This window comes from Dermochelys coriacea, chromosome 15 (genome assembly GCF_009764565.3).
Source record: "Dermochelys coriacea isolate rDerCor1 chromosome 15, rDerCor1.pri.v4, whole genome shotgun sequence".
NCBI lineage: Eukaryota > Metazoa > Chordata > Testudines > Dermochelyidae > Dermochelys > Dermochelys coriacea.
Window position 1 is genome coordinate 3079652 of NC_050082.1, and position 24868 is coordinate 3104519.

A 24868-nucleotide genomic window follows, 5' to 3' on the forward strand; every position below is an offset into this window, starting at 1 on the left:
ATCGTGCCTACACCGGGGCTTTTGTCAGCACAGCTATGGCATAAAAAACTCCCATCCTAAGTGACGTAGCCGGGTGGCAAAACTTTGAAATGTAAACCTGGCCTTACATGGAATCTGTCGTGCCCACATACCATGGTGATGGGCCCCAGACAGGGCGAGCTCATTTCCTGTATAATCTAGCCGGCAGGTGGGGAGTTCCCAGGTGTGGGCAGCCCGGCCTCACACTGGACCTATGTTCTTGCTTCTTAGTGGAGGGGGCTGATGGGCTCCAGCTCCTCCCCACTGCACCTGCTTGGGGCCTGCAAGGAGGATCCGTCATGTTGGCCCTATCAGACCAAGGCAGGAAGCTACAGAGTCCTAGGCTCATCGTGGCAAAGTTCTTGCTGAAGGACCCCAAGTATTTGGATCTGTCAGCAAGAGAGTCCCGTCTGAGCACTGCTGTTGGGTTGCCAGGGGAAGGGAGAGGTCCACTCCATGCTCGCGTTACTCACGAGCAACAGTCGTGTGTGTCTCTGTCTGGGGGAGACCCGTCCCGCCTGGACTCCGCTCCCCTTCGGCACCTGGGCCTGTGGGGTGCAGCAGTGGGTTCGGCCTGTGGCAAGGTATAGGGCCTGGGCGGCAGGGCAGGTAGATGGACACGTGCCTTTCCTGACACCTTTCCTCCCCTCTGTTGCCAGCGTGCGGTCCAGGAACTGGAGTCGCTGCATGGGGCCCTGGAGAGGAGCCAGAAGGGGGCGGAGACGCTGGAGTCCTGCCTGAAGGAGACTCGGAGCAAAGCAGATGAAGCCAGGTATCTGGGGTGAGGTTGGACACACAGGGACCTTGGCAGGCCAACGCTGGACGGAGGCTGGGGGAGTCGTCTTGCAAATATGGGTCTGCTCTCCCTGAAGCCAATAGCAAAATGCCCATCGAGATCAGTGGGAGCAGGAGTAGGGCCAAGAACGGGTCGCTCCTAGCCAGTTAATGACACAGGCACCCTGCCCAGCAGAGGGCTGTGCTGGCAGTGTGCTGGACGAGTCTGGGGGCCACCTCTGGCTGGCACTCACTGGAGCAGATGGCAGCCACACTGTGGCACATGGAGGCCAGATGGCCCCATAGACTAAGCTCCCTTGTGATCTCAGCAGCCCTTGCATAGATCCAGAGGGAGCAGTGCATGCTGGGACCAGTTGCCTCTGCAGGCTGCACCTCCCTCTAGACCCTCAGCAAACTTCTCGGTCTAGAAGTGTGCTGCCTCTCTGAGGGCATCGGTCCCTTCTTCCCACAGGGCAGACGTGCTGCTGCTGCAATACAGACGGGACTCGTGCCTGCGGGAGCTGCCGGAGCTGGAGAAGGTGCTCAGTACACTGAGACAGCAGCACTCCACCATGCACAGCACCCAGCTGGGGGCCTTCCAGGACGAGGTGAGGGTGGGGGTCCGAGGGTGGCCTGTGGGTCAGATGGTTTCCATGGGGGATTGCAGGAGCAGTGTCCACATTGCAGGTGGGAGGGGGAACAGGAGACAAAGGCAAGAGGGGCGGAGAGATGGAGTAGGGAGGGGAGGGGGAAACCCCATTGCCCATTGCAGGGATAAGGGGATCTCTCATTGCAGAGTCAGAAGCCGTGCTGCTGGGTTTCCATGGCCAGGAAGCAGTGCTGCGGGACACAGGAGCCAGGCAATCCCATTCTCTGCTCATTTCCCAGGTCTCCTCACTAGCAGCCGAGCGGGAGGAGCTGAAGGCCCATGTGTGTCACCTGGAGGGCAGCTTGTCCTTCCTGGAGCGTCAGCTGAGCTGCTGCAAGGCAGAGTTGTCCTCTGAGCAGCGGGCAGCCAGAGCTAGGATCGAGGAGCTGCAGGAGGTAGGTGAGCTCCCCGGGGCTCCCGGCTGCTTCTGAAGCACTGCTGCCCGGTGGGAAGGCACCTGGTGCCACCTCCCAGACGCCACTGGAAGCAGAAGGTGTCTGCAGAGCAAAGGACCCCCATGTCGGGCTGGGTCCTTCCCCTATCCTGTGTGCTGAGAATGAGATCTGGAATGCGCCTGTAATTCTCCAGGTGCCGTTTGTTTCCCTAGCAGCTGGGAGGGCCTCCCAGCCATATGATTTATTGTTTGTATTGCAATCAGACCTCGCAGCCCCAGTCACGGCCCAGGACCCCCTGGTGCTAGTCGCTGCACAGACACAGCACAGAGACACAGTACCTGCCCCAAAGAGCTCATGTGGTAGATAGTTCTCTTGTCCCCCAGCCACACAGGAGAGGATTCCCTTGGAGGCAGCATCTCGTGGCTGAGGTAGAGCTCACGGCAGAGCCCAGTGTCTCTCCCCACCCTGAGCCCTTCTGGTGGGAATGACCCAGACGCTGTCATCGCTGTGAGTGGGGGTTGCCCAGTCTGAACAGCAGCTGTGTGATGCGCTCATGCCCGCCCTGGGCTAGCTCACACAATGTGAATTGTGTGCGTTCTTTTGCCGGCAGTGCCTGGAGGAAGCTCAGAACAAGCTGGAGGAGAGGAGGGTAAAGGGGATGGAACTGCAGGAGGAGACCACGCGACTGAGACTGCAGCTCAGGGAGCTGGAGAGGGTGAGGGAAGCCCAGGTTCAGATCAGGTGGTTTCCACATGGGGAGGGAGGGGAGTGGGGCAACGGAAGGTGGGAGGTTTGCTTGGTAGGTGTCGGGTTCCCTCCCCACTCTGAACTTTAGGGTACAGACATGGGGACCCACATGAAAGACCCCCATAAGCTTATTTCTACCAGCTTAGGCTAAAAACTCCCCAGGCACAAATTCTCCCTTGTACCTTGGGTTTAAGTAACACTGCCAAGTGATTTAACAAACCAGGGAAAAGGATCACTTGGAATTCCTCTTCCCACAGCAATCCCCCAAGTCCTTACACCCCCTTTCCTGGGAAGGCTTGAGAATAATATCCTAACCAATTGGTTACAAAATGATCAAAGACCCAAACCCCTGGGTCTTGGAACAATGGAAAAATCAGTCAGGTTCTTAAAAGAAGGACTTTATTTAAAAAGAAAGAAAGGAAAAATCATCTCTGAAAAATCAGGATGGAAAATACTTTACAGGGTATTCAGATTCAAAACACAGAGGATCCCCCTCTGGGCAAAAGCTTAAAGTTACAGAAAACAGGAATAAACCTCCCTCTTAACACAGGGAAAATTCACTTAAAACAAAAGATAAATTAATCTGGCTTACCTAGGCTGGTTGCAATATTGGAGACTTGGATTGGGATTGGTTGGAGAAGATGGATTTCTGTCTAGCTTCTCTCAGTCCCAAGAAAGAACAACCACACAAAACAAAGAGCACAAACAAAACCTTCCCCCCTCCCAAGATTTGAAAGTATCTTCTTTCCCCATTGGTCCTGTTGGTCAGGTGCCAAGCAGGCTATTTGAGCTTCTTAACCCCTTACAGGTAAGGAGGAATTCTAGGCTACCCTTAGCTGTATGGTTATGACAGTAGGTTTAAGAAACTGTCCCCCTTTGTATGCCACACCCCTCTCCCACTTCCAGTAGAGAGGGGTGTGTATGCAAGCACTCACATGGGTATCCGGGGCTGCCCCTGGTTCCAGTGCAGGCCTGGTGGGAGCTGGGTGGTGAGACTGTTGGGGCATGAAGAATAACAGGGTGAAGGCTGGCTGCCGGGAGACCTCTGCCAGCAGCGAGTTGTATCTAGCCCCCCATGGGAGAGATGAGAACCCCATTGCTAGGGCAAGTCAGACCGGAAGTTCAAAGCCCTGTAGCCAGGGTCTGCCGATGTTTCCATAATGTGAAACACACCTTAATAGACAGAGTGTCTCCCAGACCCCACCTCCCTTCCAACAGGGCATTACCCAGACCCTACCTCCCTCTCGTTGGTCATTGCCCGGACCCCACCTCCCCTCCCATAGGGCATTGCCCGGACCCCACCTCACGTCCCACTGGTCACAGTAGCTGCAGCCAGGGTGCAGTGGAGCAGTAAGAGGCAGATGCTGATGGATCTTTAACTGTCTCTAATGCACCAAGTGATTGGTCCTTTATGAAAACTGCTGGGCGGATTGTCTCCTTTTGCTCTTCTTCGTGTCTCCTCCTCTCCTCCCACCTCTCTGGTCCATTCCTCCTTCTCCCCTTCGGCGCCTGCTGCCCCATGCTGTACTGCTTGGGTGCCTTGTTCCTGCCCTCATGTCCTTTCCTCTCCTGCTGGGGACTGGCAGCTCTGCCCCCTTGGTAGTTCCTGGTGCCCAGGACATAGCTGTGGCCCCTGGTTGAGGCAGTTGGCCTGGTTCTTCCTCCTTGCAAAGGGGTCCTAGGCACTCGAGGAATGAGCTGGAAAGGAGGAGACAAGGAACCAGCACCACGTGACTAGGCAGATCTCCAGGTACCCTGACAGGTGCTCCGTGCAGGATATGCAGGAGCAGTTGGGGAACTGCTGCCCTAGGGAATGCACTGGAGGGGACAATCATGCCTTGACACATGCAGAAGATGAACTCCGCTGTGCTTGGCCTCTTTCACCCTTTGTTTGAATGATCCTTTGACTCCCGCTTCATGCTTCTACCGACACCAGCGGACACCAGTGGCCCCCAGAGCCTCTTGGTGCCCGTGCCAGTTTGTGATGGTTACACAGGGCTCTCTGTTCTAAAAGCAGGCAACAGCTCTGAGTGGGCAGATCCGAGACCTCCAAGTGCGGGAGAGGGAGCAGGAGCTGAGACTCTCTGCTATGGAGAAGATCCTCTCGGAGAAGGAGCTAGAACTGGTGAGGCTGCAAGAGGTCGTCTGTGCCCTAACGGCTGAGAAGGAAGTGCAGCAACGTGCTATGGAGAACCTGAGAGAAGAACATGACAGGCAGCTGGGGAAGATGCAGCAGGAGAAGGTACCAGCCCTAAGCGGTCCAGCCTGAGCTGGGCAAGGGGCTTTCTGTGCATGAACAGGGGGCTCCCTCATCCCTTGCTCTTCTCATTCATTCTTTTTCGCCCCCTACCTAGCTGAATGGTTTTTATTCATAAAGGTGCAGATCCTGCCCCATGTCAGGGAGTGGAACTGCTCTGTTTGGAATTTAAGGGAACATCCGGGGGTCTTTGCACCAAGTATATGGCCCAGCTACTTCAGGCTGCTCTGTGGCCACCGGCAGGGGGCTTTGGGGCAGTCTGGGCCATTGGATTCCCTATTATGCAGTTCCAGTGGCCATTGACCCTGCAGAATGGAGACACTGGCAGCCTCGGGATTCCTGGCCCCCTGCAGAGATCACCAGCATGCAATGCACCCATCCTCTGTGTTTAGGCCAAAAGTGGAGGAGGGGGAGCTGGCTTCAGCCTGAGAGAAGTAAATATTAAACTTGCCTTCCTGTCAATAAATCTTGATAGTCTCCGAAATAAGGAGTCTGTGTATATGTTGCTACATACACTCTGAACAACAGTGTCAGAAAACTCTCCTTTTGGGTCACACATTCTTAAATTACATTATTTTGCAACCAACGTTTTAAAGGAGAGATAAAATGGAGGACTCCTGGACGATTGGAAAAAGACAAATATGGTGCCCATCTTTAAAAAAGGGAAGAAGGAGAATCGATCAGTCTCATCTCAGTCCCCAGAAAAATCATGGAGCAGGTCCTCAAGGAATCCATTTTAAAGCACTTGGAGGAGAGGAAGGTGATCAGGAACAGTCAATATGGATTCACCAAGGGAAAGTCATGCCTGACCAACCTAATTGCTTTTTATGATGAGATAATTGGCTCTGTGGATATGGGGAAAACAGTGGATGTGATATAACTTGACTTTAGCAAAGCTTTTGTTATGGTATCCCACAGTATTCTTGCCAGCAAGTTAAAGAAGTCTGGATTGGATGAATGGAGTATAAGGTGGACAGAAAGCTGGTTAGATCATTGGGTTTAACGGGTAGTGATCAATGGCTCGATGTCTAGTTGGCAGCCGTTATCAAGTGGAGTGCCCCAAGGGTCAGTCCTGGGGCCGGTTTTGTTCAACATCTTCATTAACAATCTAGATGATGGGATGGATTGCACCCTCAGCAAGTTCTCGGATGACACTAAACTGGGAGGAGTGGTAGATATGCTGGAGGATAGGGATAGGATACAGAATGACCTAGACAAATTGGAGGATTGGGTAAAAAGAAATCTGATGAGGTTCAACAAGGACAAATGCAGAGTCCTGCGCTTAGGACGGAAGAATCCCATGCACCGCTACAGTCTGGGGACCGACTGGCTAAGCGGCAGTTCTGCAGAAAAGGATCAGGGAATTACAGTGGACGAGAAGCTGGATCTGAGTCAACAGTGTGCCCTTGTTGCCAAGAAAGCTAACAACATATTGGGCTGCATTAGCAGGAGCATTGCCAGCGGATTGAGGGAAGTGATGATTCCCCTCTATTCAGCACTGGTGAGGCCAAGTCTGGAGTATTGCATTCAGTTTTGCCCTGCCTCCCCCCCCCCCCGCCCCACTACAGAAGGGATGTGGACAAATTGGAGAGAGTCCAGCGGAGGGCAACAAAAATCAGTAGGAGACTGGGGCATGTGACTTATAAGGAGAGGCTGAGGGAACTGGGTTTGTTTAGTCTGCAGAAGAGAAGAGTGAGGGGGGATTTGATAGCAGCTTTCAACTACCTGAAGGGGGGTTCCAAAGAGGATGGAGCTTGGCTGTTCTCAGTGGTGGCAGATGACAGAACAAGAAGCAATGGTCTCAAGTTGCAGTGGGGGAGGTCTAGGTTGGATATTAGGAAAAACTTTTTCACTAGGAGGGTGGTGAAGCCCTGGAATGGGTTACCGAGGGAGGTGGTGGAATCTCCTTCCTTTGAGGTTTTTAAGGCCCAGTTTGACAAAGCCCTGGCTGGGATGATTAAGTTGGGGTTGGTCCTGTTTGGAGCAGGGTTTGGACTAGATGACCTCCTGAGGTCTCTTCCAACCCTAATCTTCTATGATTTTATGACTTGTCTACACTGGAAAGCTAATTTGGAGTAAGGGGGGGGGGTGAATTAAAAGCACAGTAGCTATTCTGGAATAACTCCATGTGTGCGTGCGCCATAAAAGGCCCAGAAAAACAACAACCCCTATTATTGACTTCTGATAAGTCAGTTAGGAACAGTTTGGCATTTGCAGTCTGATTGGCTCCTGTACCAGGATAAAGTAGTTGCCTCTCTGGTCTGATTGGTCTAGTCAGTGTTCAGTGTCTCCAAGAAACATCACATGGCTGATGCATCACATGGCGCCTTTCAGTTACTCGTGGACGAGAATTTTCTTCATGCTTGTAGCAATAAGAATGAAGAAGAGGGTCTGGGTGCATTGAACTGTACATACATGAATTTAAGGAGGATGGGAAGTGAGATGAGACAGTAGTTTTATCAGACAGCTCTGAAAACAGCTAAAAGAGGCATCATGAGATGTCCTTGTTTATTGTCTCAATAATTGCTATATCAAACATGCCCAGTTTACCAGTCAAATTATTTTTCTCACTGCTCAGCCTGCAACATTAATTGTGGATCTGCAAGTTGAGCTGGACTCTTTTCTTCTCACACATCATCGCCTGAACTACACGTCACTGATGATGGCCCTGCAAAACACCTGTGTAGCCCCATAATCTTTCAGCTAGGCCCCCACTAACACCTGGTCAGCCCCATTGCTTTCCATGGGTTTACTCAAGGGTAGCTGACTGGAACTCAGTAGCAACTGCATTGATGGCACACAAGAAAGAACGGCACTCGCTGTTGGAGAAACACTGGTGCCAAGATCCCTTCTTTTCAGCCTTCACTGAAATGCAGCCACCTCTGGAATGGATGCAGCTGCTGTTTTCCAGGGCACAGCCGTGCTGCATAGCAGTTTAAAGGCAGGAGCTGAAAGAGAGCCCTGGATCCAGTAAAGGGTCAGGGCAGTAGCTTGGGTGGGAGGAATGTAATGACCTGAAGTGGAGTCTAGCCAGGACTCTGAGGCTAATGATTCTTGCCAGCAGTGCATACAACTCTGTGGACTCTGTGGCTGTGCAGTTATGGGGCTCTGTGCATCGGCAGGAGGGAACATGGCGGCTGGCTGGGTTGCGGGGTGTGCAGTGTGGCTAGCTGCTGTTTTCTGTGCCTGTAGAAGCTGGAGTGGGACCAGCAGAGGGAGGAGCTGCAACGTCTGAAGCAGCAGGAGCTCCAGGAGGTTTGTATCATGCAGTCCCATACTCATGTGTCATGTTCCCTCCAGGTGTGTGTGCAGCTGATATGGTGACTGTTGTTGGCATGTCCTCCAGCAAGCTGGCTTGTGCCATATGGAGTAGCTGCAAAGTGCTGGGAGGAACAGGTGGCTGTGTGGCCCTCCCCACGTGTCAGTGTCTCAGTGGTGTGAGTCGTGTAATGTGGCAGATGAGCTCATGCACTGGAGTAGGGGGTGACATGTTGGACGTCGAATTGGTTCCCTCTTTCTCTGACTTGTTCTCCTTTGGCCAGGAGCCTAGCTTCGTTTGCAGTGGGGAGGCAGCATGGCCCTAAACAGAGCACCTGTTTGTGACCATAGCCATATCCCCTCACTTTTCTGTGCCTCAGTTTCCCCACCTGTACAGTGGGGCAGGTGACACATTCTGAGCTGCATGGGTGAGGACAGCTATTTAAGGGTGAAGCTGTGGTGTTGTCAGTACATTAAATGCATTGTAATGTCAAGGAAGTCAGTCGTTCTCCATCAAGCACTGCCTGGGATCAAAGGATCTTTCAGGCAGAGAGGAAGAGCCCCAAGGGCTCCTTGTCTCGTGTCTAAAGGCAGAGGCTCCCCATTCTCATGTCTGTCTTCTCAGTTTGCAGAGAGTTTGGAGCAGGTGAAGGCCAGGGCCCTCCAGGATCAAGCTACCTCCTTCCAGAAGGAAGTGGAGAATCTCACCAGGGTGCTCAAGGTAACTTCTCCCCACAGGGCAGGGAGAGTGGGTGGGTCCTGGTTTGAGGAAGGGCGAAATCTGACCCACCTGTCTGAGTGTAATAGAGCCATGGATTCCAAGGCCAGAAGGAACCATTGTGATCATCTAGCCTGAGCTCCTGCAGAACCAAGACCCTTCAATTTTGGTAGTTACTGATTTTCTCCAAAAATTTCCCAGGTTTTGAGCAAGCCGGTATCTGGATTTTTATCGATCTCCCCACCCAATTTTGACTTTTTTGGGACCTGGGTATTTTTCTACGGCGAAGCAGACAGAGCCACTCTGAAGCACCAGGTCAGGAGGGTGTCCCCCACACCCAAAACCAGACTCAAGACACCCCTACAATGGCTTGCCTATATTTGCAGCTTAATCCTCAATTTGTGTGGTTTTGGTAGGTGAAAGTGGGTGGCCCACTCTAGTGGATTTACCAGGGGGTTTCTCTCCAACTTTTGGAGGACTCCCCGGACTAGACTAGCTCTGTTGACCCTTGGAAGGACATTGATACAGCCTTCCACTCCAAGGATTCACACTCAGGCAGTCGTTCTTTGAAAACAAAAATAACCTTTATTTAACACAACATACCCTAATACAATAAATCTAAAGCATATTTAGAGAAACAAAAGCATAAGTTTTTACAATTTAAGACACATATTACAAGATAACAAACTCTATTAGCACAGATACACATTGAAGTACCCAAACTTGCAATATTTTACAATTGGGAAATAGTTTTAAGTGGTTACATTCTGTATGCGATGGCCAGTCACATATAGGATGCTGATAGCAAGTTCTTAAACATTAAAGACTAGACATACTAAAACATACATACACAGCTATCCAGCTTTATTATCTCAAACACACTCCTTCATACATTCTCGTTATTCTTTACATGAGCGTCATTGTGATTACTTCCCCGCAGTCCTCTTTCCCTCTGCTTTACCTAGGTCCTTATGATCTGCCAGGACTGATGTTGTCACTGCTACTGCTTCTGCCTTCATTCTTCAGTGATTTCAAATCTTATTTTTCAGATTCTGATTCTCCTAATGTTCACTCCAGTGCCTTTCACTCACACTCACTCAAGCCTGTCAGCTCTCTGCCTTGTATATAGATTTTGGCCTGTTCTGACTGGTTATTTTTTACAATCCTAAACATTCCCACCCAATGGCATAGCTAGGAGTGGAAATTTGGGTGGGCTCCAACAAATCATGCTAGCTCAGCTTCTCCCCCAACACCACACCCTCTTCCTAGCCCTGGTGCCCTCAGACACAGGGCTTCACCTGCCAAGCTGGGCACATCCATGGGGCAAGGACCCACCTCCATGCTCCAGTGTGGGTAGCTGCTGGGGTAAAAGAGGTTTCCCCCCTTTGGGCTGAAAATTCCCCACATTCCTTAGGGAAGAGGGGGGATAATATGCACTGACCTCCCCACCTTCAGTTGAGCAGAGTCCAAAGGCTACACCACCTTGCAGGGTACCCAGTCAGGGAAACAAGTTTCCTGAGTCTCGCCATCTTGGGAAAAGAGAAAGTTTATCCAAAGCAGGAAGGAAAAACAGGGGTGAGGGGGCTGGATGGGGGAAGGCAGAGGCCAGGAGCTGGAGTTGGGGGAAGGGGCAGGACCCAGGGGGGCATGGGACATAGGTGAGGCGGAAGAAATGGGGGGCATAGCAGAGCCTGGAGCTGGAGGCGCAGGGATAGGGCTGGCTGGGGCACTGGAGGGATCGGGGGGCCTCTCCAGCCAGTCCTTACTGCTCGGCAGGCACCAGAAGACGAGGCTGTCTGGGGCACATAGGCTGTCCATGTGGCAAAGAGGTCCAGGGCTCAAGCTCTGCCCACCCCTCCTGACCCCAGCTTAGTATCCATCTGCCCGGCTGCCATGTCTCCCTTTCCTGCCAGCATTGCTGTGTCCGTCCGTCCTGCACCACGTGCAGCTGCCCTGGTCTCCGGTGCCCTGCCCTTGCCCAGCCCAGTCATGCGCCCGGCCCAGCTCTGCTCTGGCCCCAGCACTCCCCACACCCAGACCTGCCCCCACGAGGCACAGCCCCTGCCTGGGATGACTCTCCTCCTCCCAGCCTGTGGATTCAGGGCGCCCCAGCCCTGCCCGTGCTCCGACCTGGATTTCAGGTGCCCGAGTGATGTGCTGGGCCACTGTGGCAGCGCTACACCCCTGCTCAGATTTGGGTGGGCTGTGGCCCATCCGTGGCTACGCCTCTGTTCTCACCAATCAGGTGTAAGCCCACTATCTGTCAATCAAAGCTAGACCTGATTGAAGACTTGTGCCTTAGATGCTGGACCTGATTGAGAACCAGTGTTATGCTTAACTGACCCCCCTGGCCCCCCTTCAGGTTTTGGCGGGCCCTTTGTCTCACCTCAGTCTGCCGGCTTGGCCAAATCGCTCCCAGACCTCCATTTTGGATTTCTCTGACTGCTTGCGATCGCCATCTTGTCATTGCTAGCCACCTAAAACCACCCTCGTTAATTATTGAGTCTCTGTCATTATAAACAGCTGTCCACATGTCAGTGTATCCGGACGCTATGACTCACTGTCACCCCCTGCTTTTATTGTTTTACACAAGTTTAATTCTGATCTCTCCCTGCTGTAGCTTGTGGTGGCAGCCCAGCGCTCTCAGGCCTTACACAGAACAGAGCAGCTGAAAAGTCTCCTGCATCAGAGGGGAGCAGGAGGCTGCATCCCATGCGTACTGGCCCCCTGCGGGACAGAGCACCCTCGTGACCCTGCCCTTCCCTGCTGCCTGGGGTCGTGTTGCAGGGCCAGAGACAGCAGTGGGCTCTGTCCAGCGGGGGAAGTGGATGGGGTTCCGTGCTGGGGGTTTTGGCTGCCGGGGCCAGGCTCCCTGCCCGTCTTTCTCCCCCACTGCACAGCTGCAGCAGCCACCAGCTGATAGTTACCCACCTCTGTGGGGGAGGCCAGCAGGAACTCGGCACTCAGGGACTCAAGGCTGCACCCCATGAGGACTGATGCCTGCCAGACAGAGCCTCCTCCTGACCTGGGCCGTCAGCACAGCCCCGTCTGCTTCTTCTGCACAATGGGGAAGTGAGAGGGGCAGGGACCCGGGTCTCAGCAGCTGAGGCCACCCAACTGCTGCGTCATGAGTACTCCCCTCCCTCTCCCTGCTTGGCCCCCATGAATACCTAGCACGCATCCCCACCCCAGCCCACTGTCCTTTGTTTTGAGTTTTTACCCATTTTCCATTTTACCATTTGTTAAATTTTGGACAAACACAGATAAATTACTGAGAAATGTATATATAAACAAGCAGAAAACAAAGGGCCTTTGCATAACATAGGCCAGAGAGCATCCCCTGAATGAGCTGTGGGGGGCTCGCATTCCAGTCCATAGTGTAAGAGGAACCCATGTCCCCATATCTGCTGGCCTTTGCTGGCAGGGAAGAGGCCTTTGCCCACATGCCCCCATTGTTCTAGATCCTGGACTTTGCTCCGCTTGCAGCAGTCATTTCTGTGGCAGCAGGCTGTGGGGAGCTCCCCAGAATAGCTGATAATGAAAGCACTGCCCATCTCCAGTGTCCTCCACCCTGGTAACCTCAATGCTCTGTAGAAACCTGAGCGAACGAAACTTCTAGTTCATGAGGTGGGTGAGTATTACTATCCCCATGCTACAGATGGGGAAACTGAGGCAGGGAACAGGACAAAGATATGCCTGCAGGCATGCAACGAGTCCAAGGCAGAGCTGGGACTAGAACTCACCATCCCCTGATTCTCAGTCCCTTTTTCTAACTATCAGACAATGCTTCCTTCGTGCTGAGGATCAGCAGCTGGCTGCCTGGGCAGGGGAACATGGAGATCCCTAATTCAAGGCCAGATGTTTGTTCTGATAAAAGCTGAAGCACAGAAGTGCACTGGCCAGATCAGCTGTGTTTTCCACAAACAGTCCTTCCCTTTTCAGGTCCCTCACTCCGTCTGTATAATGGCAGGGTGCATGTGGCCAGACACAGTATTGTCCACTGGGCTGAAGGCAGGAATGGAGACTGGTTAGCAAGCTGAGTCAGGAGACAGGTACCGAGCTCAAGCCAGGCTGGGGTTGAAGGCAGGAGCAAGTTGGGATGAAAGGCAAGTCTGCAGCAGCAGCAAGCCAGAGTCTTCACTGTCACTCAGCTCCCTGGGCCAGCTTCCTGGTTTAAATAGTTGGTGCGGACCAGTCAGGTGGCCACAGGGTTCAGTTGCTCTGGCCTCTTTGGGCAGGACGTGCTGTGGTTTCTAACCCTCCAGTAATTGTTAGATGCTGCTTCTCATGGCTCCCAGTGGCAGTGAGAAGGTGTCCGTCGCCCAGGACTTTGCAACCCTGGATTCCAGCCCCCCAACTCCATACAGTCCAGGTGGGGGGACCCAGGGGCTGTGGGGACTGCCACTCTGTTGTGGTGTTTTACAGGCCTGGGCAATGCTGCACCTGGACGTTGCCATGAAGGCCCCTGGGCATGGCTGCAGCTAGGGCTTTCGAGAGTCAGGGGGTCTGTTTGAGTCATTGAGGCATGGTCCTGAGCAGTGAGGCACTGCACGGACCCAGGAGGTGCTGTGACACAGCTCCTATGGAGCACAGCCCTGGGAGAGTCTGCAATGCACTCTTCTCCCCCGAAGCCACTGCTGAGCACCATGGCGTGAGGTGGGACAATGATCCTGTCTCCTCCGGACCCCTCCCTTTAGTACTGGCCCTGAGTACTAAACCCTGCAGGGGTGGCCAGAATCTCTGGGTGTAGGGGGCACAGGGGTAGAAGGTTGTGGCCCTCCCAGCTCTTCAGCCCGTGGAGAGCTGGATCTGGACCAGAGGATCCAGTGGGCAGTGAATTCAGTGGGCTTCTCTTTACAATTCTGCCCAGGCCCGAGATGAAGATATTCGGAGGCAGCGGGAGGCCATGCAGCAACAGAAGAAGTCTACAGAGCAGTTGGTCAGAGAGCTGAAGCAGGAAGCCAAGGAGATGGTATGGTCCATGAGGGAGCCTTGCAAAGGCGACTGATTGGCTCGGGGCTGGGGAGGCAGTGTGGAGCCTATTTCCTGTAGGGCACTGACGTCTGTCCACCAGAAGTTGTTGCCATGCAGCTGTAGTTTGGGGACTGCCTGAAGTGAGCTGGGGACGGGTGTCCATGCTTCAGAAATTGCCGTCATGCATAGGCAGCTGCTTAGAAACCTCTGCCTTACGGCTGGTGCTGGCTGGCATCTGGCTGGGAGTCTCACCGGGAAGGCTGTGGGTTGGCTAGGGCACGCAAATGGCAGGAATCCCCTTCTCTGCCCTAGAGGCGGTCTCTCCAGATCAGGGTTGATCCCCAGCCTCAGGGCTTGACTACATATGGAGTTATTTCAGAATAGCTCCCTGAATAGCCATGTGTGGATGCTCTTATTCCAGAATCAGAATGCCTTGTTTCGGTTGAGTCTAATCCACTGGCATAAGAGCGTCCGCACATGGAGTTGTTCAGGCTTTAAATTCACACCCTACCTCAATCTGAATTAACTTTCCCCACCTAAGTGCTGTGGGGGGAAGCTTGCACTGCTGCCCAGGCTGTAGTTGCTCTGCAGCTAAACGGACCCCTTTGCTGTCCCTGCGCTGGTATTTCACATGTCTCCATGGCTCAGCGGTATTTCCTTATGCCTCCTCCTGGTGACAGTGCTGCTCAAACATGATGTGCACCCCCATGAGCAGCTAGCTCTGTTCTGCTTCCTTGCGGGGAACTCACCAAGGTCCCTGCTGTGCGAGACCCTAGGTTCAGAGTGCTCTGCTTCAAGAGCGAAGGAAGTGGGAAGCTAAGAAGAGGGAAGCGCTCCAGGTGCAGCGTGGGACGCTGGAAGAGCAGAGCCAGAGAGTGCACGCTGAGGCCCTGGACAAAGAGAGGAGGACAGTGTCCGTTTTGCAGAATAAAACCCTGGAGTTCCAGAAGGTGGGTGTCTCTGTAAACCTTCATCCACGCAAAGACAGGCTGGCTACAGAATTGAAGCCAGAGCTACCAGGTTCTCTTCCCACTCGAGCCAGTGACTTGCTGTGTAGCCTTGGGCACATCACTGCACCAGCCTTGCCTTCTGAGCTCTTTTGCATGTCTACATTCCCCAGTTCCATAGCATTTGAGCATTTCACTGTTTTTAGTGTAAACACCCTCACAGGGCAGGGCTATCTTCCCAATTATATGAGGGGAAACTGCAGCCCAGGGAGATGAAGTGACTTGCTTCGGTCACACAGGAAGTCTATGGAAGAGCAGGGATTCAAACCCAGGTCTCACAGTTCCCAGGCTAGCACCTGAGCTGCTGGGCCATCCTTTCTCTGTGCTTAACACACATGTTAATTACTAATTAACTCAGCTGTAAAGGTTGTTCCAGGACACAATTGTTTGATCCAGGTTGTGGTTCACTCTAGGGCTCAGCATTGTGTGAACCACCACCAGCACCAAACCTTTGTGAAGAGTCACTAGTTGCATTTACAGTCATGTGGGCTAATTCATGTTAATTTGAAATTAACGTGTTACAACACAACCAGAAACCCTGGTCTAAATAGGGCCTTTCCCTCAGTTTTCCCAGCTGTAAAATAGGGATAATAATACTTCACCCAACTCTTGGAAGTGCTTGGATCTTGGATCTTCTGCTGGACAGTGATGTCAGTGCAAAGTGCTATCATATGTTTACGTGGTGAGCCAATGGTCTGGCTTGCTTCTAGTCCCACAGCGTGCTGTGCTTTAGCAAACCTGTGCAAAGTCACATTGAAGGCAGAGGGGTCCAAACCCCTCTTCCCATTTTTTGCGGCAGAGGCTCTGACTTCTAAGACACTTCACAGAGCGAGGAAATGATATGTTCCCCTGACCCTTCTGATCTGGCACAATCACCTTTTCCAGGGAGCTGCAAAGAGGTGCTATGCTTATGATTCTTTTTAAAAGAGCTTGTAGCATCAAAAAAGGGCTGGCAAAATATTCTGCAATTTTCCAGTGGCTCCACTGAATGGGGAGGTGCTGGCAGAGTGATGGGTAGGTACTGGCAGAGCTCATGGGTGCAGGATTACTACTGCTACTAATTTTGTGATGTATCCAGGGTACAATCCAGACTAATGAGACCTGCCTTCTAATCTGGAGTGCCCTTTGCATTGCTTTGCTGCTGTAGCCTCCAGTCTGGCCTGCTCACAAACGGCCTCCAGCATGCAAGTCACTCCCGGCTACACCTTGGCTCTCACCAGCCTTGGTTATACTGCAGGGTGACCTCAACACCCCCCCAGTCTTAGATTTCCCCCCAGAAATGTAGGTCCTGTACTGCCCAGTCCTCTCCTGGACAATACAAATTCATAAAGTCCATATTTCTTTAATAGGAGTAATATGCACACTTCGTTGCCACAAATGGAGTTTCCCTGACACTTCAATTTAAACACACTGGTTTAGATAAAACAATAAAACAAGTTTATTAGCTACAAAGAGAGATTTTAAGTGAGTGCACGTCATGAGGCATAAAAGTCAGAAAGAGTTACCAGAAAAATAAAGATAAAATGCAACTGGTGCCTAATTTAACTATGTTAAATTCAAAGCAAAGTTTTCTCACCACATGCTCTCAAGAGTCTTATTGACCAAACTTCTTAGGCCAGGAGCCCTTCTTCTGTTTAATGGCTGCTTCCTTTGTCCCTTCTCATGCAGTGAATCAGTGGACAGAGAGAGACGATGAAGGAGGGGTGCCTGGGAGTATCTGCCCCTTCTTTTTATAGTCCTGTTCCCCCTTTGCGAAGCATTTCCAGCTGGAGCATGGCAACAGGCAGCCTGTGTGGATGGGAACTCCATGCTGTTTCTTTGCTAAAATGTAGATTTTTTTTTCCCCTGCCCCCTTTCCTGCCAAAGAATGGCCACTTAGCAGCCTTGTTTACATCTGACTGAGGCAGCAGCTTGGGCTTTGTCTCTGAGGAACTGGTTTGGACACTCCCCAATCTTCTCTGGAAAACATGCTTTTAGTCATGATATCAAATTACGTTTATAACTTCACATATAACACAGCTTCGTGCATTTTGCCATGACATTACTGATCAGCAAATTATGAGTTTTCAGAGGGTACCTCACAAGGCATATTTTGTACAAAACTGTGGACATGGGGATATATTCTGTCACAATGCAGGATTACTACTGCTACTAATTAGGGTTTATATTTGTAAATCAGTTTATAAACATAAAGGAACCCGCTTGCTCAGACCCTGCTGTGAAGATCAGTAGGGAAGTATTATCATCCCCATTTTACAGATGAGAAACTGAGGCCCAAGCAGGGAAGTTGTTTGCCCAGCACCAGACATTGGTCAGGAACAGAGTGGGGCCCAGAACCCATCTTATCAGACCGTACACCTCAGGAATCTGCGCTGAGCAAGGGCCAGTAGCTGATTCTTTGATGTCACTTTATCTCCCATGTACTGTGTTGTGTTTCAAGCTAAGCTGGCATCCCTGTGCTGTACGTGGAGTAGGCCATGAGTGGCAATCGGCTTGTGGCAAAGCCAGTGTGTCGTGATGTGGTTTCCCGCAGGACAGAGTGCGTGTCAGCCTGAAGAGGGCTCACTGGGGAAAGGCAGGGGATGGGATGGCTGGAGTTACAGCAGGTTGCTCCCGGCTTGTGTTGCAGAGAATTCAGGAGCTGGAGCTCCACAGCCGCTCGCTCCAGCGGGAGAAGCAGGAGGCCCTGGAAGAGCTGCGGACGTTGCTGCAGGAGGAGAAGACAGAGGCACTAAGGAGACTGAGCGAGGAGCTGGAGCAGGTGGGGATGGCTGCCAGGCCAGCCCCCAATCACAGGGAGTGTGACAGAGAGTGGGGGAATGAGGATTTTAGGGGCTCATGGACATGGAGGAGGATTAGACCTGACTCCCCTGCAGGAAGGAAGCCACTGGCCCAAAGCTCATCCCTCCCCACCACCGATTGACCCAGCCTGCTTGAACATGGATCGTTCTGTCCTATCCCAGTGAGTCCTGTGTCTTGAGTGTTGTGAATGGGACTTCATCCCCTACTGAGCAATTGGCTGTAATGGGCCCTCCCAGCAGGTAGGATCAAACCCACATTACCTGCAGTGCAGGAAAGGGAAGCTGCATCTACATGTGCCACATAACTGAGAGCCTTGGGGCTGTAGCAATCCAGATGTGCTGCAGTGATCGGAGCTGGGAGTCCTGCAGTCACAGCAATCTGGATGTGCTGCTGTGATCGGAGCCGGGAGTCCTGCGGTCACAGAAATCCAGATGTGCTGCAGTGCTCAGAGCCAGGAGTCCTGCGGTCTCAGCAATCCAGATGTGCTTCTGTGATTGGAGCTGGGAGTCCTGTGGTCGCAGCAATCCAGATGTGCTTCTGTGATTGGAGCCGGAAGTCCTGCAGTCACAGCAATCCAGATGTCGTGCAGTGCTCAGAGCTGGGAGTCCTGGAAGAACAGAAATTTCCTTCCCAGTGCATTGTTGCTAAATCCTCTGTTTTTGTGTCCCTCACCCTAGGAGAGGGCTCATGAGAGCGACCGGCTGCGAGCGAGGCTGCAGCAGCTGGAGGAGGAGCAGAACCACTTGCGGGCTGAGCGGAATGAAATGTCCTTCCGGGAGTGGGAGGTACAGGCCCAAGCTGAGCAGGCCGAGCGCTCCCTGGCCAGGGAGATTGGTGCGGCATGCCAACGCCTCCAGGACCTGCTTCCTGAGAGAGCCAGGGGGCAGATGGCACATGGGTGAGACCCTTTAACCTCTTGAATGTGGCATGGTTTGTAATACCTTTGGAGGCCAAAACCCTGCCATCTTGCCCAGCGCTGACCAATGGCAAACAGGCTCAGCTGCATTTGTCCTGCTCCTCCTGGGAAATTCACCTTTGGGCAGAAGGCCAGCCTAGGCTTCCGTGGTGCCCAGGCCGTATGCTGGCCCTCTGCCCAGGGGGGAATTTCACCCACTGTGTCCTGAAGGTCATTGTCTTAGGGCTGGATCCACACCCCCTGCCGAGAACAGCTGGTGTTCCCACTGCCCCCCTGCCCCCAGGGGGGGATGGAAGCTTTCGTTGCCACCAGGACTTCTGTAGGAGCATCCCCACCTGAAGCTGCAGTGGAGAGCATGCTCTGAACCAATGCGCACTCCAGCCACTGGCTGCCCCTTTCCCTGCCAGAGTCAGCTGTGTATGGGCCTCCAGCTCTCCCCACAGTGGGATCGCTACCATCACACTATAACCTCATGGTTTCCTGGGGCTCCCCACCTGTCTGTCTTATACTTAGGTGGTCCCCGCCCCAAAGAGCTTGCTGTCAGTTTGGGCTGGGTTTGTATGGGGCTTAGCACAGCGAGGCCCTGCTCCGTGGCTGGAGCTCCTGGGTGTGGCTGCAGTACAGATGATAACAGTCACCAGAGAGACAAGGAGGGGGAGATAGGGTCCTTTACTGGATCAACTTCTCTTGGTGTGTGAGACACGTTCATTGCCTTTTGCTGGAGCATCAGGAAGTTGGTCCAGTGAAAGATCTCACCTCCCCTACCTTGTGTCTAATATCCTGGGACTGACACGGCTACAACTACCCGCAGGGGGCTGCATAGGGCCCCAGAATAGCTAGGGATGGCCCTGCCTGAGGCCTTCTGATTCGTGAGCCTCTGAGGGGGTTCCCCAGGGCGGTAGGTCCACAAATTCCAGGGCTGGTGCCCACATCTTCAAATGGGGCTTCCACGTATAAGCCGCTGTGCCAGGAGCAGGGCCGGTGCAACCACGAGGGGAACTAGGTGGTCGCCAAGGGTGCCAAGTGGTTGGGGGTGGCTCAAAGCGTGCTCCGGGGAGGCGGTGGAGCGGAGGTGAGCTGGGGCGGGGGGGCGTGGGGAGGGCCACCTGCAGTAAGTAACGGGAACTGCTCCCTGCCCCCGCTCACCTCTGCTCCGCCTCCTCCCCTGAGCCCCGCCCCGCTCTGCTTCTCTCCCTCCCAGGCTTGCCGCCAAACAGCTGATTGGTGCCGCAAGCCTGGGAGGCGGGAGAAGAGGTGGTGGCAGCCTGCTCAGGGAGGAGCCGGAGCAGAGGTGAGCTGGAGTGGGAGCTGCCGCATGCGGCTCCCCGGGCTGGGGGGGGCGGGGAGCTGCCCTGGGGGGGTGCCTCAGGGTGGGGGGGCGGGAGCTGCTGCAGGGGGGGCACCTCAGGGTGGGGGGGGGTGGGGAGCTGTCGCAGGGCTGGGGCGGGGCGGGCGCAAGGTGGAAGTTTCGCCTAGGGCACGAAACGTCCTTGCACCAGCCCTGGCCAGGAGTAGATGCTAGACAGCTACGTCTAGCCTGAGAGCTGGGAGGAGAACGTTGTTTGAACCTGTCTGTCTAGGGTGTCCATCCCCATGGTATCTGGGTGCCTCATCATCTTTAGTGTATTTATCCTCACAGCCTTCCTGTGTACTAAGGCAGGGTTGCTCTCACTGCACAGAGGGAACTGAGCCGGAAGACGCAGGCCAAGGTCACTCAGGGGGTCTGTGGCAGCACCGGGACTTCAATCCGGGTCCCCCCTAGGGAAGTGAATCTGACAGCACCATTCCCAAGTGGGCTCTGCCCAGCGGGAGCACAGCTGGGAGTGCTGCCGGCATAGCCCCTACTGGCACAGTGCTGGGCTCTGCTCCCCTCTAGTATCTCGTAGTTGTGGCTAGAGATTTACGAAGCTGCAGCAGACTCCAAGTCCTTTAGCTTAGGCAGTAGAAGTGCACACCGTGAGATCCCGAGATGCCAGGGTCAGTCCCACACAGCTGATCCGTGGCGGCCCAGACGGGTTACGTGGGTGTTCTCATCCCAAGCCACTGCTTGTTTCCTTCAGGAGCCCATCTGCCCTCTCAACCAGCCACGCACTCCAGCTCCTGCATGGAGTGAGCGAGGAGACCCAGCGCTACCTCGGAGCCTTGCAGCAGGAACTGGAAGCTCAGAAACGTACCATGCTTCACTTCCAGGAGGAGAAGGTGATTCGAGAGAAATGTGGGGTGAGAGATCGTTTCATTTCCCACAGAACCAAATGCCGTGGTGGGGCTTTCAAAGGGGCTGAGTGGTTTACTGACCTTGGTGGTTATGCTGGCCAGGACAAGGGGCCTCATGCTTCAGGGCAGAAGCTGCTAGCCACAGAGGCAGGAGCAGTGTTCCCCTCTATGGACAGTACATTTGGCCAGATGCATTGTGGGCTTTTCCTTTTTCTTTTGCTGATGCATCAGGAAGTGGCCACTGCCTGAGGCAGGATGTGATTCTAGATGGCGCCCTGGCCTGACTCAAGGCTGATAGAGCCTGTCTCTCTCTTGTCTATTTGGTATGTAAGCTCCTCAGGGCAGGGCTTGTCTTACTCTGTATCTATCAGTGCCCAGCACAACAGGGCTGTGATCTCAGCTGGAGAGGGTGCTGCTGGGATAATAGAAAGTCAGCAATGCCCCTGGGGTTACTGGCCTCATGCCCTGAGCCCTGCCTCTCTGGCAAGCTGTAACTAGATTCTGAGGAGGGCCAGCTCCTTGGCACAGTGCTGTGGTGAGGGCAGCAGCGTCCCTGAAATCCGGACATGGAGGGCTCCATGGAGTTGAATATGCCATGTGCTTGGCACAGATCCCTTTGCCATATCGATTGCAATGGTCCATTTGTCCCCTCTCTAAATGCTTAATGTAAAACAGACAAGATCTAGTGTCTGGTGTCACCGCAGGGACCAGCCCTTGAGCTGAATGGCCCTTCAGTGTTTCTAGCGCTGAGCAGACAGCTGCCTGCAGGAAAGGGAGAGGAGGGTGGAAACAACCTGGCAGAGGAGAGAAGCCATTAAAGGTGCCTTTGTGGCCAACCATAGCACCACCCCTAAGCTACATCAGTGTATTGGCAGTGGGTGGCCATCAAGGTTGTGTGACTTCACCCTGACAGCAGCGAGTCCCTTCTACCTGCAGGAGTGGGAGCTGAGACAGCAGCGAGAGCAGCTTCACTTGGAGAGCAAGGAAGCCCTGGAGGCCCTGAAGGAACGACTGATCCAAGTACGTCCCGCTGGGAGCCTGGCACGGATCTGCCCTCGGGGGCACTCCTCCCACTCCCCTCATCCCGTGAGGCTGAGCTGCACCCAGCACTCTTCAGCCTGGGCTCCCTGTAGAGCTGAGCAGGGATTGTGCCTGATGCTTCACACCACCAAGAGAGATGCTGAGACTGGGCCGGGTAGCAAAGCAGGCCATAGCCCAGCCTTTTGCTGCTGGACACCTGGGGCTGGATTCTCAGATCCTGCTGCTTTCAGAGGGGGAGGAAGGGTGTGAACCCTGAGTAGTCTCCCCTGCAGACTCTCACCTCTGCCCCCAGGCAGCTACCTTCATTTCCCCATCCCGTCCCCAGGATCTCTGCTGCAGCCCTCTGGGTTGCGTCTACCACCCAGAAGGACATGCCTTCTGGTGGCTCCGTGTGGCTGAGAAGGGAAAGGCTGGAGTACAGGGGCAGGCCATTCAGGTTCCTCACTTTCGGGTAGGTGGAGGGGAGGTCTCTAGCACCTTCCCTATTCACGGGCTGCCAGGATCCCAGCTTCCAGCCCGTACGCCATCCTCCAGGCCACGCCTCCCCCCGGGATGGAAGGCTTCTCCGACAAAACTGAGATGAGCCTGGATCTGAACTGCCCTCCCCAAACCTTCAGATCTGGGTCCAAGCACTGCAGCAGCCTGTGTCTAGCTTCTGTCATGAGTGAGAGACAAGATGAGTCCCCCACCCGTCGGTTCCTCTGGCCAAGGGTGGGTGGGGAGGACAATGGGCATGTGAGATCTGGGACCAGCTGTGCTGACTGGCCTCATCCTGCAGGAGCACCTCCAGGAGATCGCCAGCCTGCAGCGCAGCCAGCTGAAGGAGCCTGGGGGCGGGGAGCAGCAGATGCTGCGCCAGCAGCTGCGGGAGAAGGACAATGAGCTGCAGGCCATCCAGAGGAGCATGGCCCACTGGAAAGACCAGACCACCTGCAAGCTGGCCCGCAAGTTTGAGGAGGAGCTGAATGCCGAGCTGGAGATGTGAGTGAATAGCTGGGGAGGGAGGGAAGAGAGATTCCACAGGTAGTGTTAGGGGCCCTACCACCGCCAGCAGCCAGACCTCTGCTCCTCGTTGGGGCTTTGAAGTGCAGGGCTCTAGCCCATGTCTCCAGCTTCCTCGAGCAAGCCCCGAAATGGAGGGTAGCAGCGTGTCCCCAGTGGCCAGTGCTCTGGGCTAAAGGGGCAGGAGATGTGAGAGCTGCTCCCAGCTCTGCTCCTGAGCTGCTGTGGACCCTCGGATGAATCCCTGATGTCCCTTCCACATCCAGAGTGACACACTGCACAAAAAGTGCTGCTTCTGTGAGGGTGCAGGTGGGTGGCACCCTTGTTTGTGCTGGGCCCAGCTCCCCTGTAAAGTGGGGAGAGTAAACTCGCCCACTCGGCATAGTGCTCTGGAGCTGGGCTGAGTGTTCACAAATCAATAAGGGATGCAAGAGGGCATCAAACTAGTCCTGCTTCTGCCCGGCTGGGCAATGACTGGAGCCCGGCACCAGACTGCAGAGGGCTCTGGGGGTTCACACTGTGGGTCCGGGACCCCTTAGGAGGGGTGAGGGGTTGGCCTGCCTGCCCCTGCTGGAACCAGTGGAGGGTTTAATCGTTGACGTCAGCAGGAGTTGAGTTAGGCCAATGCTGAGCACTTCTGAAAATCCCTCCGTGGAGTAAGTCAGGGAGGAGACAGGTGGGGGGCTGGGGCCTACTTCCGGTGTCAGCTAGAGCGAGAGAGCAGCCCAGTGCCCGGACTGGAGACTGAGTGAGGCCCTTGCTCGCTGGGCAGCGCTGGGTGTCAGGGAAATCCAGTAACTCTCCTGCTCTGGATAACCTGGGGTGCTGTGCTGGAGCTGGCTGCTGGGGGTGGCTGAGGCAGTGCAAGGCGCTCGGGGAGGTATTTCATTCTCCGGTGCCCATTCAGGCCTAGACTGCTGACGTGCTGACAGTCCAGTGATGGGGAATGCCTGCTCACTGGGACCGGGGCTGAGACCCCTCAAACTCGCTTCACCCCAGCCTCTGAACAGCCCCCTGGTGGTAACAGTTTTTGGCCACTACCATCCTGGCCCAGGTTGACAGCAGTGAGCACAAGATCATCCAAGCCAGCTAGCCTCCCTCATTGCCATGGAGCCAGTCTGTTCAGTGAAACAGCTGCTGCTTTCCCTGCAGCCGCAGTATGGCATTTGTAAGGGAAAGGTGACTGCTGGCATCAGCATGTGCCGAGCACCCCATGGGGGCCCGTTGCTGGCAGTTCCCGTAGAACGGACTCATAACAAAGCTACTAGACCTTACACTAGCCTGCCTGGCAAATGGGATCTTGCTGCTATCGGCTCTGGGGGGTGGATCCCTGTGTTTCACGGGGGATGAGCTGGGAGGCATCAAAGACAATGGAAGGTTTGTCTCATATTGGGGCACTCAGCAATGCAATCCCAGGGTTAACCCTTTGAGCCCTGGCAGGTTTCTGGGGGATAGTACCTGGAAGCTGACAGGGCCTACTGTCCTCTGCTCCAGGCCAGCTTTACACCGGTGTCACCTGGTGGAACCCAGCGGGGATCAGGCCCTGCGTACTTAGCACAGGGAGGTGGCTGGGGAGGGTGTGTCGCAGCTGGGAGTTGAGGTGAGATTCCCGCCTCCCATTCTCCATGCTGTCCCAAGTCCTCCCTGAGCCCTGCGTGACCCCACCCCAGTCCCATTGTCCGCTGAGAGCCAGCACCCAGGAGCTGGAACTGAAGTTTGCAGCCTTAGTTTTTTGTCCACTGACACCTGTCTTTACTCTTAAAGTTTGCCCCTCGGAGGGCGGCTGTTACTCCTGGGAATAGCGTAGGAATGTTTGGGATGGAGAAGAGTCTGTCTGGGCCAGTGGGGGGTTTGCCATGCAGAGGGATCTGGCCCTTGCTTCCATTCTCAGCTCAAATGTATCTGGAGAGAGCTACACAGATCTCTGCTGCCCTTCTCGAGTCCCACAGCATATCGCCCTCCCTCCGGTCACCATTCACACGACGCTGTGTATATGGCAGCTCCCCACCCAGACCCTGCCGTGGAGGGAGGGGGAGTCGCCCCTGGAGGTTAACTCACTCTGGCCAAGGAGCAACTAGGCTGCCTTGCCTTCTCAT

The 24868-nt window shown here is 54.2% G+C and overlaps 1 protein-coding gene across 6 annotated transcripts in view; it reads left to right on the forward strand.

Annotated features, from left to right (window-relative positions):
• The first annotated feature begins 447 nt into the window (after positions 1–447).
• LOC119843813 (trichohyalin-like) overlaps positions 448–24868 on the forward strand; it is a 28739-nt gene continuing 4318 nt past the window's right edge. Inside the window, exons 1-15 of one of the 6 annotated variants that reach the window (XM_043497833.1) lie at positions 448–790; positions 1265–1400; positions 1681–1743; positions 1786–1836; positions 2447–2551; positions 4598–4825; positions 8033–8095; positions 8724–8819; positions 13687–13788; positions 14567–14740; positions 17427–17558; positions 18277–18497; positions 20576–20714; positions 21666–21749; positions 22549–22751. In XM_043497833.1, the coding sequence (XP_043353768.1) occupies positions 1365–1400; positions 1681–1743; positions 1786–1836; positions 2447–2551; positions 4598–4825; positions 8033–8095; positions 8724–8819; positions 13687–13788; positions 14567–14740; positions 17427–17558; positions 18277–18497; positions 20576–20714; positions 21666–21749; positions 22549–22751 (1697 nt within the window). In that variant the 5' untranslated portion in view covers positions 448–790; positions 1265–1364. The other 5 variants (XM_043497834.1, XM_043497831.1, XM_043497830.1 and 2 more) reach the window with 5 other exon arrangements.